This window comes from Salvelinus fontinalis, chromosome 12, assembly GCF_029448725.1.
Source record: "Salvelinus fontinalis isolate EN_2023a chromosome 12, ASM2944872v1, whole genome shotgun sequence".
Lineage (NCBI taxonomy): Eukaryota > Metazoa > Chordata > Actinopteri > Salmoniformes > Salmonidae > Salvelinus > Salvelinus fontinalis.
This window is the reverse complement of record NC_074676.1, coordinates 59,842,066-59,856,733: the sequence shown is the minus strand read 5'-3', so window position 1 is coordinate 59,856,733 and position 14,668 is coordinate 59,842,066. Positions and strand designations below refer to the sequence as shown.

At 47.0% G+C, this 14,668-nt stretch overlaps 1 protein-coding gene across 1 annotated transcript in view; it reads right to left on the bottom strand.

Annotated features, from left to right (window-relative positions):
* Positions 1-14,328, bottom strand: part of LOC129867661 (actin remodeling regulator NHS-like) — a 162,452-nt gene extending 148,124 nt beyond the window's left edge. Inside the window, exon 1 of the mRNA XM_055941237.1 lies at positions 13,880-14,328. Coding sequence (XP_055797212.1) covers positions 13,880-14,159 — 280 coding nt within the window. The 5' untranslated portion in view covers positions 14,160-14,328. The remainder of the gene's footprint in view (positions 1-13,879) is intronic.
* Positions 14,329-14,668: the final 340 nt, after the last annotated feature.

Below are 14,668 nucleotides of genomic sequence, written 5' to 3'. Positions count from 1 at the left end.
TATAGTGCTGGGGCTGGCTAGGGTATAGTGCTGGGGCTGGCTAGGGTATAGTGCTGGGGCTGGCTAGGGTATAGTGCTGGGGCTGGCTAGGGTATAGTGCTGGGGCTGGCTAGGGTATAGTGCTGGGGCTGGCTAGGGTATAGTGCTGGGGCTGGCTAGGGTATAGTGCTGGGGCTGGCTAGGGTATAGTGCTGGGGCTGGCTAGGGTATAGTGCTGGGGCTGGCTAGGGTATAGTGCTGGGGCTGGCTAGGGTATAGTGCTGGGGCTGGCTAGGGTATAGTGCTGGGGCTGGCTAGGGTATAGTGCTGGGGCTGGCTAGGGTATAGTGCTGGGGCTGGCTAGGGTATAGTGCTGGGGCTGGCTAGGGTATAGTGCTGGGGCTGGCTAGGGTATAGTGCTGGGGCTGGCTAGGGTATAGTGCTGGGGCTGGCTAGGGTATAGTGCTGGGGCTGGCTAGGGTATAGTGCTGGGGCTGGCTAGGGTATAGTGCTGGGGCTGGCTAGGGTATAGTGCTGGGGCTGGCTAGGGTATAGTGCTGGGGCTGGCTAGGGTATAGTGCTGGGGCTGGCTAGGGTATAGTGCTGGGGCTGGCTAGGGTATAGTGCTGGGGCTGGCTAGGGTATAGTGCTGGGGCTGGCTAGGGTATAGTGCTGGGGCTGGCTAGGGTATAGTGCTGGGGCTGGCTAGGGTATAGTGCTGGGGCTGGCTAGGGTATAGTGCTGGGGCTGGCTAGGGTATAGTGCTGGGGCTGGCTAGGGTATAGTGCTGGGGCTGGCTAGGGTATAGTGCTGGGGCTGGCTAGGGTATAGTGCTGGGGCTGGCTAGGGTATAGTGCTGGGGCTGGCTAGGGTATAGTGCTGGGGCTGGCTAGGGTATAGTGCTGGGGCTGGCTAGGGTATAATGCTGGGGCTGGCTAGGGTATAGTGCTGGGGCTAGGGTATAGTGCTGGGGCTAGGGTATAGTGCTGGGGCTAGGGTATAGTGCTGGGGCTAGGGTATAGTGCTGGGGCTGGCGTATAGTGCTGGGGCTGGCGTATAGTGCTGGGGCTGGCGTATAGTGCTGGGGCTGGCGTATAGTGCTGGGGCTGGCGTATAGTGCTGGGGCTGGCGTATAGTGCTGGGGCTGGCGTATAGTGCTGGGGCTGGCGTATAGTGCTGGGGCTGGCGTATAGTGCTGGGGCTGGCGTATAGTGCTGGGGCTGGCGTATAGTGCTGGGGCTGGCGTATAGTGCTGGGGCTGGCGTATAGTGCTGGGGCTGGCGTATAGTGCTGGGGCTGGCGTATAGTGCTGGGGCTGGCGTATAGTGCTGGGGCTGGCGTATAGTGCTGGGGCTGGCGTATAGTGCTGGGGCTAGGGTATAGTGCTGGGGCTAGGGTATAGTGCTGGGGCTAGGGTATAGTGCTGGGGCTAGGGTATAGTGCTGGGGCTAGGGTATAGTGCTGGGGCTAGGGTATAGTGCTGGGGCTGGGGTATAGTGCTGGGGCTGGGGTATAGTGCTGGGGCTGGGGTATAGTGCTGGGGCTGGGGTATAGTGCTGGGGCTGGCGTATAGTGCTGGGGCTGGCGTATAGTGCTGGGGCTGGCGTATAGTGCTGGGGCTAGGGTATAGTGCTGGGGCTAGGGTATAGTGCTGGGGCTAGGGTATAGTGCTGGGGCTAGGGTATAGTGCTGGGGCTAGGGTATAGTGCTGGGGCTAGGGTATAGTGCTGGGGCTAGGGTATAGTGCTGGGGCTAGGGTATAGTGCTGGGGCTAGGGTATAGTGCTGGGGCTAGGGTATAGTGCTGGGGCTAGGGTATAGTGCTGGGGCTAGGGTATAGTGCTGGGGCTAGGGTATAGTGCTGGGGCTAGGGTATAGTGCTGGGGCTAGGGTATAGTGCTGGGGCTAGGGTATAGTGCTGGGGCTAGGGTATAGTGCTGGGGCTAGGGTATAGTGCTGGGGCTAGGGTATAGTGCTGGGGCTAGGGTATAGTGCTGGGGCTAGGGTATAGTGCTGGGGCTAGGGTATAGTGCTGGGGCTAGGGTATAGTGCTGGGGCTAGGGTATAGTGCTGGGGCTAGGGTATAGTGCTGGGGCTAGGGTATAGTGCTGGGGCTAGGGTATAGTGCTGGGGCTAGGGTATAGTGCTGGGGCTAGGGTATAGTGCTGGGGCTAGGGTATAGTGCTGGGGCTAGGGTATAGTGCTGGGGCTAGGGTATAGTGCTGGGGCTAGGGTATAGTGCTGGGGCTAGGGTATAGTGCTGGGGCTAGGGTATAGTGCTGGGGCTAGGGTATAGTGCTGGGGCTAGGGTATAGTGCTGGGGCTAGGGTATAGTGCTGGGGCTAGGGTATAGTGCTGGGGCTGGCGTATAGTGCTGGGGCTGGCGTATAGTGCTGGGGCTGGCGTATAGTGCTGGGGCTGGCGTATAGTGCTGGGGCTGGCGTATAGTGCTGGGGCTGGCGTATAGTGCTGGGGCTGGCGTATAGTGCTGGGGCTGGCGTATAGTGCTGGGGCTGGCGTATAGTGCTGGGGCTAGGGTATAGTGCTGGGGCTAGGGTATAGTGCTGGGGCTAGGGTATAGTGCTGGGGCTAGGGTATAGTGCTGGGGCTAGGGTATAGTACAGGCGCATAGTGCATGGACTGAGCTGGGGCCAGCGTATGACGTATGACCAGTACCAGATCAATGTGGAGCTATATACAGGAAGTACCAGTACCAGATCAATGTGGAGCTATATACAGGAAGTACCAGTACCAGATCAATATGGAGCTATATACAGGGAGTACCAGATCAATGTGGAGCTATATACAGGAAGTACCAGATCAATGTGGAGCTATATACAGGAAGTACCAGATCAATGTGGAGCTATATACAGGGAGTACCAGATCAATGTGGAGCTATATACAGGGAGTACCAGATCAATATGGAGCTATATAGAGGAAGTACCAGATCAATGTGGAGCTATATGCAGGAAGTACCAGTACCAGATCAATATGGAGCTATATACAGGGAGTACCAGATCAATGTGGAGCTATATACAGGGAGTACCAGATCAATATGGAGCTATATACAGGAAGTACCAGATCAATGTGGAGCTATATACAGGGAGTACCAGATCAATATGGAGCTATATACAGGAAGTACCAGATCAATGTGGAGCTATATACAGGGAGTACCAGATCAATATGGAGCTATATACAGGAAATACCAGATCAATGTGGAGACTATATACAGGGAGTACCAGATCAATGTGGAGCTATATACAGGAAGTACCAGTACCAGATCAATGTGGAGCTATATACAGGGAGTACCAGATCAATGTGGAGCTATATACAGGAAGTACCAGTACCAGATCAATGTGGAGCTATATACAGGGAGTACCAGATCAATGTGGAGCTATATACAGGGAGTACCAGATCAATGTGGAGCTATATACAGGAAGCACCAGATCAATGTGGAGCTATATACAGGAAGTACCAGTACCAGATCAATGTGGAGCTATATACAGGAAGTACCAGATCAATGTGGAGCTATATACAGAGAGTACCAGTACCAGATCAATGTGGAGCTATATACAGGAAGTACCAGTACCAGATCAATGTGGAGTTATATACAGGAAGTACAAGTACCAGATCAATGTGGAGCTATATACAGGAAGTACCAGTACCAGATCAATGTGGAGTTATATACAGGGAGTACCAGATCAATGTGGAGCTATATACAGGGAGTACCAGTTCATTGTGGAGCTATATACAGGGAGTACCAGATCAATGTGGAGCTATATACAGGAAGTACCAGATCAATGTGTAGCTATATACAGGAAGTACCAGATCAATGTGGAGCTATATACAGGAAGTACCAGTACCAGATCAATGTGGAGCTATATACAGGAAGTACCAGATCAATGTGGAGCTATATACAGGGAGTACCAGATCAATGTGGAGCTATATACAGGGAGTACCAGATCAATGTGCAGCTATATACAGGAAGTACCAGATCAATGTGGAGCTATATACAGGGAGTACCAGATCAATGTGGAGCTATATACAGGGATTACCAGATCAATGTGGAGCTATATACAGGGAGTACCAGATCAATGTGGAGCTATATACATGGAGTACCAGTACCAGATCATTGTGGAGCTATATACAGGAAGTACCAGTACCAGATCCTTGTGGAGCTATATACAGGAAGTACCAGATCAATGTGGAGCTATATACAGGAAGTACCAGTACCAGATCAATGTGGAGCTATATACAGGAAGTACCAGATCAATGTGGAGCTATATACAGGGAGTACCAGATCAATGTGGAGCTATATACATGGAGTACCAGTACCAGATCAAAGTGGAGCTATATACAGGAAGTACCAGGTCAATGTGGAGCTATATACATGGAGTACCAGTACCAGATCAATGTGGAGCTATATACAGGGAGTACCAGATCAATGTGGAGCTATATACAGGGAGTACCAGTACCAGATCAATGTGGAGCTATATACAGGAAGTACCAGGTCAATGTGGAGCTATATACATGGAGTACCAGATCAATGTGGAGCTATATACAGGAAGTACCAGATCATTGTGGAGCTATATACATGGAGTACCAGATCATTGTGGAGCTATATACATGGAGTACCAGATCAATGTGGAGCTATATACAGGAAGTACCAGATCAATGTGGAGCTATATACAGGAAGTACCAGATCAATGTGGAGCTATATACAGGGAGTACCAGATCAATGTGGAGCTATATACAGGGAGTACCAGATCAATGTGGAGCTATATACAGGAAGTACCAGTACCAGATCAATGTGGAGATATATACAGGAAGTACCAGTACCAGATCAATGTGGAGATATATACAGGAAGTACCAGATCAATATGGAGCTATATACAGGGAGTACCAGATCAATGTGGAGCTATATACAGGAAGTACCAGATCAATGTGGAGCTATATACAGGAAGTACCAGTACCAGATCAATGTGGAGCTATATACAGGAAGTACCAGATCAATGTGGAGCTATATACAGGGAGTACCAGATCAATGTGGAGCTATATACAGGGAGTACCAGATCAATGTGGAGCTATATACAGGGAGTACCAGATCAATGTGGAGCTATATACAGGAAGTACCAGATCAATGTGGAGCTATATACAGGAAGTACCAGTACCAGATCAATGTGGAGATATATACGAAGTACCAGTACCAGATCAATGTGGAGCTATATACAGGAAGTACCAGATCAATGTGGAGCTATATACAGGAAGTACCAGATCAATGTGGAGCTATATACAGGAAGTACCAGATCAATGTGGAGCTATATACAGGAAGTACCAGATCAATGTGGAGCTATATACAGGAAGTACCAGATCAATGTGGAGCTATATACAGGGAGTACCAGATCAATGTGGAGCTATATACAGGAAGTACCAGATCAATGTGGAGCTATATACAGGAAGTACCAGATCAATGTGGAGCTATATACAGGAAGTACCAGATCAATGTGGAGCTATATACAGGAAGTACCAGATCAATGTGGAGCTATATACAGGGAGTACCAGATCAATGTGGAGCACCAGATCAATGTGGAGCTATATACAGGGAGTACCAGATCAATGTGGAGCTATATACAGGAAGTACCAGATCAATGTGGAGCTATATACAGGAAGTACCAGATCAATGTGGAGCTATAGACAGGAAGTACCAGATCAATGTGGAGCTATATACAGGGAGTAGAAGGAAATAAAAGCTGAAATAAATAAATCTCTACAATTATTCTGACATTTCACATTCTTAAAATAAAGTGGTGATCCTAACTGACCTAAAACAGGGAATTTTTACTAGGATTAAATGTCAGGAATTGTGATAAACTGAGTTTAAATGTATTTGGCTAAGGTGTATGTAAACTTCCGACTTCAACTGTATATCCATCCTGCCCTGCCTTTCTAAAATCTTCGAAAGCCAAGTTAACAAACAGATCACTGAACATTTCGAATCCACCATACCTTCTCCGCTATGAAATCTGGTTTCAGAACTGACCACGGCTGCACCTCAGCCACGCTCAAGGTCCTAAACGATATCATAACCGCCATCGATAAAAGACAGTACTGTGCAGCCGTATTCATCGACCTGGCCAAGGCTTTTGACGCTGTCAATCACCGCATTCTTATCGGCAGACTCAACAGCCTTGGCTTCTCAAATGACTGCCTCACCTGGTTCACTAACTATTTCTCAGATAGAGTTCAGTGTGTCAAATCGGAGGGCCTGTTTACGAACCTCTGGCAGTCTCTATGGGGGTACCACAGGGTTCAATTCTCAGGCCAACTCTCTTCTCTGTATATATATCAACGATGTTGCTCTTTATTCTGGTGATTCTCTGATTTGAGAATTAACCAATGATATTAGGCCACTCTTGGCCATGATTACAGACACCTGTGTGCCTTTTGACACTATATAAACGAGTCATCCCGCAGTGTTTGTGATTATACCCTGATGAAGACAGCTTGCCTGTCGAAACGTTGGATATTACATTTTTGCATCTGAGCTCCTAGAGTGTGCGGCTCTCCTTTATTTTCAAGATTCTCTGATCCACCTCTATGCAGACGACACCATTCTGTACACATCTGGCCCTTCTTTGGACACTTAAACATCCAAACGAGCTTCAATGGCATACAACACTCCTTCCGTGGCCTCCAACTGCTCTTAAATGCCAGTAAAACCAAATGCATGCTTTTCAACCGATTGCTGCCCGCACCTGCCCGCCCGACTAGCATCACTACTCTGGACGGTTCTGACTTAGAATAATGTGGACAACTACAAATACCTAGGTGTCTGGTTAGACTGTAAACTCTCCTTCCAGACTCACATCAAACATCTCCAATCCAAAATTACATCTAGAATTGGCTTCTTATTTCGCAACAAAGCATCCTTCACTCATGCTGCCAAACATACCCTCGTAAAACTGACTATCCTACCGATCCTTGACTTCGGCGATGTCATTTACAAAATAGCCTCCAGCACTCTACTCAACAAACTGGATGCAGTCTATCACAGTGCCATCCGTTTTGTCACCAAAGCCCCATATACTATCCACCACTACGACCTGTATGCTCTCGTTGGCTGGCACTCGCTACATATTCGTCGCCAAACCCACTGGCTCCAGGTCATCGATAAGCCTCTGCTAGGTAAAGCCCCGCCTTATCTCAGCTCACTGGTCACCATAGCAACACCCACCCGTAGCACGCGCCTCAGCAGGTATATCTCACTGGTCATCCCCAAAGCCAACACCTCCTTTGGCCGCCTTTCCTTACAGTTCTCTGCTGCCAATGACTGGAACGAAATACTAAAAAATATATATATATTTTTTTTTTAAGAAATCACTGAAGCCTTGTATCTCCCTCTAACTTTAAGCATCAGCTGTTAGAGTAGCTTACTGATGACTGTACACAGCCCATCTGTAAATAGCACACCCAACTACCTCATCCCCATATTGTTATTAATTTTTTGCTCCCCAGAATCTCTACTTGCACATCAATCACTCCAGTGTTAATGCTACATTGTAATTATTTCCTCTATATTGCCTTACCTCTCTAATCTTACTACATTTGCACACACTGTACATTTCTATTGTGTTATTGACTATACGTTTGTTTATCCCTTTTAGTGTAACTCTGTTGTTTGTCGTCGCAGTGCTTTACTTTCGTGGCCAGGTCGCAGTTGTAAATGAGAACTTGTTCAACTGGCCTACCTGGTTAAATGAAGGTTTAACAAAACATACGTAGTGTATGTGACTGTATGTGAGAGTGTCAATGTAAAATATATTTTTTCCACACACACAAAAGTTTGGCGTCACTTATTAGAAATGTCCCTGTTTTTGCCCATTAAAATAACATCAAATTGATCAGAAATACAGTGTAGGGGGCCTCCCGGGTGGCGCAGTGGTCTAGGGCACTGCATCGCAGTGCTAACTGCGCCACCAGAGTCTCTGGGTTCGCGCCCAGGCTCTGTCGCAGCCGGCCGCGACCGGGAGGTCCGTGGGGCGACGCACAATTGGGCTAGCGTCGTCCGGGTTAGGGTGGGTTTGACCGGTAGGGATATCCTTGTCTCATCACGCTCCAGCGACTCCTGTGGCGGGCCGGGCGCAGTGCGAGCCAACCAAGGGGGCCAGGTACACGGTGTTTCCTCCGACACATTGGGGCGGCTGGCTTCCGGGTTGGAGGCGCGCTGTGTTAAGAAGCAGTGCGGCTAGGTTGGGTTGTGCTTCGGAGGACGCATGGCTTTCGACCTTCGTCTCTCCCGAGCCCGTACGGGAGTTGTAGCGATGAGACAAGATAGTAATTATTAGCGATTGGATACCACGAAAATTGGGGTGAAAAGGGGATAAATAAATAAATAAAATAAAAAAAGAAATACAGTGTAGACATTGTTAATGTTGTAAATTACTATTGTAACTGGAAACGGCTGATTTTTAATGGAATATCTACATAGGCGTACAGAGGCCCATTATCAGCAACCATCACTCCTGTGTTCCGATGGCACGTTGTGTTAGCTAATCCAAGTTAATCATTTTATAAAGGCTAACTGATCATTAGAAAACCCTTTTGCAATGATGCTAGCACAGCTGAAAACTGTCGTTCTGATTAAAGAAGCAATAAAACTGGCCTTCTTTAGACTAGTTGAGTATCTGTGGGTTCGGTTTCAGGCTCAAAATTGCTAGAAACAAATAACTTCCCCCTGAAACTCGTCAGTCTGTTCTTGTTCTGAGAAATTAAGGCTATTCCATGCGAAACTAAAGATCTCGTACAACGCTGTGTTAGTATGGAAGGTCTTCAACATGCATTAGGAACAGTCATGTCTGTTATATGCATGAGGTGTACCATAACCTGCTGGACAAAACATGTTCATCTCCCAATTATTAATTGCTACAGATTGTGTCCTGAAGATATACACCAGGTTCTAGGAGGAGAGGACCATGCAGCAGCTCTGCTCGCCCGTCTGCCAGGAGCCTCAGGAATGTAGCAGTAATGACTAACATGTCCTCCAGCTAAACCCTTACACACATAACCTAAACACTTTCATAAACAAGCCCTGCCACCTCTCGACTCTTCCTAATCTCCCCGGTCTTCCCCTCCCATGTGAGGAGTATCTGTGGGGTACCGCATCATCCCAGAGGAGCAGGCAGGGGAGTGGTTAGGTGGTTAGGGTCAGGTAGGCTGCTCCCCTGCCCCCCTAGCTGCCGGCACACCTGCTCCCCTGCCCCCCTAGCTGCCGGCACACCTGCTCCCCGGCCTCCCTAACCCTGCCTGCCTGTCTGCTGCCCTGCCCATCTGCTGCCCTGAATTCCTCTGTTGATCCTACAGCTATTGTATGCAGTAATCATGAGCCTATGAACCAGAGTTACACTGTTAGCACTGAGGCGGTGTGCCCTAGTAGGAAGTCCGCTGTGTGCAGCTCACCCTGCACTAACAGCTCAAACATAAAAATCACTTTCATGTGTACTTCTAATAAGCCTCCCAGTACAGCTGGGTGATATGGTCTAAAATCAGATTTCCATTTGTTTTTTTTGTTTTTGTTTTTAACTTATGGGCGATTCACAATATATCTAAAAATGTTTATGTTCTCTCTAAATAAGCTTTGTACCATTAAAAGATCAAATACACTGCATTTCAAACAGTCAGCAATAATCTAATGACTTCCAAGTTTGTAAAATTATACCTTAGCTAAATATAAGCCTTCAACAACCATAAGACCCACAATTTTTTTTAATTATTTTATAAAAATAGTTCAACGTGCTTTTTTGGGGGAATAATCAATGATCAGCCTATGAAAATAACCTTTGTTACAAATGTAAATAGAAGCATGCATAATGCACATTCACTAATAATGACTAACTTATTGTAGCAGGCATTAGGCTATAGAAAATGAACACAGGTCTCATCAACAAGTGATTAGCCAGCTAATGTTTATATTTCAAGTTAAAGAGAGTTTGATTTTCTAGTTCCCGTTCTAAAAGTAGCTTTTGATTGAAGATCTGATAATTCTGTATAAAAACAATATGCATAAAGTAGAGAAATGTATAACATTTTGGCTCCAGAGAGATCCCCGATGAAAACCTGCTCCAGAGAGATCCCCGATGAAAACCTGCTCCAGAGAGATCCCCGATGAAAACCTGCTCCAGAGAGATCCCCGATGAAAACCTGCTCCAGAGAGATCCCCGATGAAAACCTGCTCCAGAGAGATCCCCGATGAAAACCTGCTCCAGAGAGATCCCCGATGAAAACCTGCTCCAGAGAGATCCCCGATGAAAACCTGCTCCAGAGAGATCCCCGATGAAAACCTGCTCCAGAGAGATCCCCGATGAAAACCTGCTCCAGAGAGATCCCTGATGAAAACCTGCTCCAGAGAGATCCCCGATGAAAACCTGCTCCAGAGCGCTCAGGACCTCAGACTGTGGCGAAGGTTAACCTTCCAACAGGACACCGACCCTAAGCACACAACCAAGACAACGCAGGAGTGGCTTCGGTACAAGTCTCTGAATGTCCTTTAGAGGACCTGCCAGAGCTCGGACTTGAACCCGATCTAACATCTCTGGAGAGACCTGAAAATAGCTGTGCAGAGACGCTCCTCATCCAACCTGACAGAGCTTGAGAGGATCTGCAGAGAAGAACGGAAGAAACTCCCCAAATACAGGGGTGCTAAGCTTGTAGCATCATACCCAAGAAGACTCAATGCTGGGATCGCTGCGAAAGGTGCTTCAACAATGTACTGAGTAAAGGGTCTGAAAACGTATGTAAATGTGATATTTCCGCTTTTTTTTAATACATTTGCTAAAATTTCTAAAAAGCTGGTTTTGCCTTGTCATCTTGTCATCATTGGGTATTGTGTGTGTGTGTGTAGACTGATCAGTGGACAGATTTAATCATTTTTAGAATAAGGCTGTAATGTAGCAAAATGTGGAAAAAGTCAAGGGGTCTGAATACTTTCCGGCACTGTTTATCAACAAATTGGCGAGGGCACTAGAAGTCTGCAGCCCCCGGCCTCACCCTACTAGAATCTGAAGTCAAATGTCTACTTTTTGCTGATGATCTGGTGCTTCTGTCACCAACCAAGGAGGGCCTACAGCAGCACCTAGATCTTCTGCACAGATTCTGTCAGACCTGGGCCCTGACAGTAAATCCTAGTAAGACACAAATAATGGTGTTCCAAAAAAGGGTAGCTGCCAAGACAACAAATACAAATTCCATCTAGTCACCGTTGCCCTAGAGCACACAAAAAAATAATACCTACCTCGGCCTAAACATCTCAGCCAACGGTAACTTCCACAAAGCTGTGAACGATCTGAGAGACAAGGCAAGAAGGGCCTCCTATGCCATCAAAAGGAACATAAAATTCAACATCCCAATTAGGATCTGGCTAAAAATACTTGAATCAGTTATAGAACCCATTGCCCTGTATGGTTGTGAGGTCTGGGGTCCGCTCACCAACCAAGAATTCACAAAATGGGACAAACACCAAATTGAGACTCTGCATGCAGAATTCTGCAAAAATATCCTCCATGTACAATGTAAAACACCAACTAGTGCATGCAGAGCAGAATTAGGCCGATACGCACTAATTATCAAAATCCAGAAAAGAGCTGTTAAATTCTACAACCACCTAAAAAGGAGGCGATTCCCAAACCTTCCATAACAAAGCCATCACCTACAGAGAGATGAACCTGGAGAAGAGTCCCCTAAGCAAGCTGGTCCTGGGGCTCTGAACACAAACACAAACAGACCCCACAGAGCCCCAGGACAGAAACACAATTAGACCCAACCAATCTATTGAGAAAGCAAAACGATAATTACTTTGACACATTGGAAAGAATTTACCAAAAAAACTGAGCAAACTAGAATGCTATTTCGCACTAAACAGAGAGTACACAGTGGCAGAATACCTGACACAAAATTAAGGAAAGATTTGACTATGTACAGACTCAGTGAGCAATGACTTGCTATTGAGAGAGGCCACCGTAGGTAGACCTGGCTTCACTGCCAATCCTGAAGTATACCTTTAAAGCTACAAAAGTGTCAGTGTTCAATCTTAACAAAACAGAATAACCAGAATGACATTTACTCTATATATATATATAGGGGGTACTGGTACAGAGTCAATGTGCGGGGCACCGGTTAGTTGAGGTAATATGTACATGTAGGTAGAGTTATTAAAGTGACGATGCAAATAGTCTGGGTAGCCATTTTAATAGCTGTTCAGGTCTAGGACCTAGACTTGGCGCTCCGGTACCGCTTGCCATGTGGTAGCAGAGAGAACAGTATGACTAGGGTGGCTGGAGTCTGACCATTTTTAGGGCCTTCCTTGGATCACCTGGTATAGAGGTCCTGGATGGCAGGAAGCTTGGTGATGTACTGGGCTGTACACACTACTCTCTGTAGTGCCTTGCGGTCAGAGGCCAAGCAGTTGCCATACCAGGCAGTGATGCAACCAGTCAGGATGCTCTCGATGGTGCAGCTGTAGAACTTTTTGAGGATCTGAGGAAACATGCCAAATCTTTTCAGTCTCCTGAGGGGGAATCGGCTTTGTCGTGCCCGCTTCACCACTATCTTGGTGTGCTTGGACCATGTTAGTTTGTTGGTGATGTGGACACCAAGGAATTTGAAGCTCTCAACCTGCTCCACTACAGCCCCGTCGATGAGAATGGGAGCATGCTCGGTCCTCCTTTTCCTGCAGTCCACAATCATCTCCTTTGTCTTGCTCACATTGAGGCAGACGTTGTTGTCCTGGCACCCCACGGCCAGGTCTCTGACCTCCCTATAGGCTGTCTCATCGTTGTCTGTGATGAGGTCTACCACTGTTGTGTCATCGGCAAACTTTATGGTGGTGGAGTCGTCATAGCTGAATAACCCAGCATTAAACACCCCAACCTTGATCTTTTTAATGAAAGCATGACCCTACTACATCCCAGCAGTTGGGTCATCCAAACAACCCAGAATGTTTTAGAGTGTAGAAACTAAAGTAGCCAGCTAACAGCATCATGCTGTGCCAGTATCAGGGAAATGATTGGTTACTCCCTCACACCCCTTCTTTTCCATCCTGCATTGAAATGTTGATGAGGACTGAAGAAATGCAATAGGTTGGGACTGAAATTACTGACAAAACATGAATCAAACACATTTAAATCTAATCTTCAATTAAACTGAAAAATGCATCTTACACAATAAACAAAACAAACAAAAAGACCCAGCTGCTGCTCCAGCCCTCCACATGCCCTCATTATGTTACCATGGACCCAACCCTAATTCAGCCCTCATTATGTTACCATGGACCCAACCCTAATTCAGCCCTCTAACCCTCCACATGCCCTCATTATGTTACCATGGACCCAACCCTAATTCAGCCCTCTAACCCTCCACATGCCCTCATTATGTTACCATGGACCTAACCCCAATACAGGACAGCAAACTAACCTCATTGTCGCATTTAGATTGAAAGCATAGTATGTATGGATAGAGCCTGGTTATGAAAACATTGACATGGCGATTACACCACGCCAGTTATCAATAAACTGGTGCCATTGATGATAACCGTGAAACAGTCAACATGCCACTCTAGCGATCAATTGCGCTTAGAATAGAATTGAAACACATGAACACATAAAGACCATATCGTAGACCCAAGCTTTTAATAAACCAATACAGTCGCAACATGAACATGATGGAACTCACTGTGTCCTATTGACTACTATTCCGTATCAATGCTTCAGATTCAATATTTATAGCACCAATCTGAGTTGTAGTTTATATTAGAAGACCATGTGCTGGCTACGCAGCACCGCAGAGAACACATGGCACGCTGTGGCTAAAAGGAGAAATAGTTGAGCTGTAGTAGAAAGTGGTGTACTCACGTACTGTCTCCTGCTTGGCGTCTAACCCAGAGATAGACTGCTGAAGTTGACCGACTTTACTCTGCAGTCCGCGGACCCGTTGGTTGGTAAACACGATATCGCTCTCCAGCTCCTGGAAGAGAGAGCAGGCGTGCCGGGCCAGGTCGGAGAGCTGCCGTAGGGTCCGGGACAGAGCCACATTGTTGACCGTACACAGATCCTCGAAAACCAAACTCTCTTCTTTCGGGACTGAATGCCTGCACAGTAACTGGGGTTCCACGATCCGTTTGGCAAATGGCATTTTGACATGGACCCGACTAGAAATCCACACAAAAACCTGAACCAATAAATGATTTTCAAAACAATAGCTGCCCCCATTAATCCAACTGTCCCCGATTGCGCGGTTCTTCAGGCATCATTTCACTCTCTACAGACCGAGTGCTCGCACCCGCTGCCCCTCTGGTCATCAGCTGCCTATCTATCCGTAGGTAGTAACCGATGTTTTTCAGAGCTTTAAAAGTGAGGCGCTTTTAAAAAAGATCACCCCAAAACCTGGTGCGGTATTCCCTCCTTTCCCGGATCTGGACTCGGAGCGAAGTCTGTGTCCATGGAGCATCAATCAAGCGCGCCGCCGAGACTGAGTGCGTGCACTATTACCACAACAGAGGATTCTTGGTGTGGAAGAGTTCCTCGATAATAATAATCCCTTTAAACGGCTATATAAGAGACTGATATAGAGAGTTGTAGTGTCATAAGATGCCTGTAGCCTATGTGTTCAAGTGTATTAAACTGTTCTCTGTGTGTAGAAGC